At 39.3% G+C, this 2,506-nt stretch overlaps 1 protein-coding gene across 1 annotated transcript; it reads right to left on the bottom strand.

Annotated features, from left to right (window-relative positions):
- Window positions 1–604: 604 nt before the first annotated feature.
- Window positions 605–1,958, bottom strand: LOC124065588 (tubulin beta-4B chain-like). The gene is made up of 3 exons (XM_046401084.1): window positions 1,771–1,958; window positions 1,477–1,585; window positions 605–815 (listed from the first exon to the last, which is right to left on the bottom strand). Exons 1-3 carry the CDS (start codon window positions 1,825–1,827, stop codon window positions 637–639), a joined length of 345 nt encoding a protein of 114 aa, XP_046257040.1. The 5' UTR covers window positions 1,828–1,958; the 3' UTR covers window positions 605–636.
- Between the last annotated feature and the right edge of the window lie 548 nt (window positions 1,959–2,506).

Below are 2,506 nucleotides of genomic sequence, written 5' to 3'. Positions count from 1 at the left end.
ATTAGTATTTACTTATTTAGTCCCTGAACAAAATCTGTGCAATAATTCATCCACCCACTAAGCATAACCTGAGGAACTCCAGTGTAAATAGTCTTTCTGTACTGTGTACAGCTGCAGGTACTTGTTCCCTGTGTATTTATTCTTTTTGAATGCACATCCTGCTCTTATCTTTGCATGTTCTGCACCCTCTGTATCCTTTTGGCTGCTGTAACACTGCAATCTCTGTCACGATTAGTCGGCGTCGCTGACGCAGAAATTAGCTGAACCCCGATGCAGAGTCAAAAAGGAGCTGACAGGCGTGGTGGAGGTCCAAAAAACAATTGTCTTTATTCAAGAAAACAAAACCTAACTAAAACAAACTCACACTTACTGTGACTGTGAATCCCAGACAAACTATGGGAAAAATCTCCTGGCATGGCATGGCATGGCATGGCATGGCATGGCATGGTAAGTTAAAGCAAAAATTTATAAATTTATTTATTTATAATTATAATTAATTATATTATATATATATATATATATATATATATATATATATATATATATATATATATATATATATATATATATATATATATAATTAATTTATTAATTTAAATATTCAACTTTAAAATAAGGCTGACTCTAGATGCTTATTCACAGCAATGCAATTTCATCAACCCAATTTAAAACACACATCTTATGATCGCATTTAAAATTCGCCCCAAAGACAAAGCTGTCCGGTCGAAAGACTTGTCCAAAGGGACCAGATCTCACGGAGTCCATTGTGCCTTGCTCCAAGTCCACCAGCACTGCACGAGGGACATACTTCCCGCCTGGAAATGAAAACACAGTTGCTTAAACAATTACTCAAACAATAACCTGCTCATCTTTCTCCTTTTTCTTATACATACGACATACTTTTGAATTGCTGAGTGAACAAAGCAAAAAAATCTTGGCCATTTTGGCCATTGTGTTTTTATAAGCAGCAGTGACTACGGTACTTCTTATTGGGGTTATATCTATATGGGGTTCCATACAAAGCTCCATACAAAAGTGATGTATGAATTTGATCTTTGGTCACAAACGACCACTGTAAACTCTAATGCCTCGTATAGCTCTCCTGTTACATATCATTTAATGACAATACAATGTCTTCTTTTCTTCTTACTTATTTCAATTACAAAAACAAAGTTAGTCGCTTATATGGGTTATACAATATTACCGTAAGTTAAACTAACTGGATATTTGTTTGGGACATTTCCGTTAGCCGGAGGTTTGTTGTGTCACGGAAACAGGGCGACGGTAGCGAGGAAGGGTGGACTGACTTCAAGACTCATTTCTAAGAGTCTTGCAGTGGGATAAGGGCCCCCTGCTGGATAGCTAGGGTACTAACAAGTTTTCCGACTGGTGCCGAATTACTCTGGCGCCATTAGAAATTAGCTAGATAACCTAACTAACCTAACCTAATATCAGCAAAGTGATATTAAGGCTAACCTGCTGCCTCGTTGTAATAGACGTTGATTCGTTCCAGCTGCAGGTCACTGTCTCCGTGATATGTCCCGGTCGGGTCGATGCCATGTTCGTCACTTATCACCTCCCAGAACTACAACGAGCAAAAAACAGAAACACTGTGCGTTAAATCAGATGACTAACTAGCGTGATTTACCCCAGCGACGTACGACCACCGAGGGAGGCTATCATTAGCCTTGTTGCTACTTAAGATAATTTATCTCCCGCCCGTCTTTTCAGTGAGCTGAGACCTCACTTTCAAACAAAAAATATTCTCACCTTAGCACCAATTTGATTTCCACACCGGCCTGCCTGCATGTATACGATTTCCCTCATTATGGTCGAAATTCAAAACTTCTTAACAACAACGGACAAATTTATAACTGCTCAGAACGCCAACGGACGGACCACTCTGAGAGGGTGAGAGCAATGCCGAGCTCCCGAGTGCCGACGAACACAGTTTGACCAATTAAAGTACAGCACACACCTTATTGGTCGAGAGGATGTGGTTTCCAGTTTTGATTGGTCAGACTGTACGGATAGCCCTAATATGTGATGGCAATGACCTTGACTGCTGGTGAAGTTTGCAGTTTATTTTCTTCCTTTAACATAGTACACATTGAATAAACACAAAAACTACGACCACAGTAAGAACTTGTGCCTCATTACGGCTCCATTAAACTCGTTAAAGCTGTTAAACATTAACTTCACTAACTCCACGGGAAATGTGAACAGATTATCGTTCACCTTTACCAAAATAAAAGCTAATATAAAAACACATATTTCAGAAATATTAATCAGGTAATAAACCTAAAATAATAAACCTTAAACACATAATTTCCACATTGAAAAATAACCCTTCAAACATTGACACTATACCACACAGGAAACTATATCACAGTCAGTAGCGGTTTCTCATATGGGTGAACTGGGCGGCTGCCCAGGGCGGCACTTTGCAGGGGGCGGCATGTGAGGACCTCCGCCCCGCCCACCGAAAAATAAGATAAAAAAAAAT

This window comes from Scatophagus argus, chromosome 2, assembly GCF_020382885.2.
Source record: "Scatophagus argus isolate fScaArg1 chromosome 2, fScaArg1.pri, whole genome shotgun sequence".
NCBI lineage: Eukaryota > Metazoa > Chordata > Actinopteri > Scatophagidae > Scatophagus > Scatophagus argus.
This window is presented reverse-complemented; position numbering and strand designations above follow the sequence as displayed.

What these genes read in the sequence shown, in the direction of transcription:
- LOC124065588 (XM_046401084.1), bottom strand. Translation starts at nt 1,827, where the DNA reads ATGAGGGAAATCGTATACATGCAGGCAGGCCGGTGTGGAAATCAAATT. An exon ending in GAAATCAAATTGGTGCTAAG is followed by an intron (nt 1,586 to 1,770) that starts GTGAGAATATTT and finishes TGCTCGTTGTAG; the next exon opens with TTCTGGGAGGTGATAAGTGA. An exon ending in CTATTACAACGAGGCAGCAG is followed by an intron (nt 816 to 1,476) that starts GTTAGCCTTAAT and finishes TTTCATTTCCAG; the next exon opens with GCGGGAAGTATGTCCCTCGT.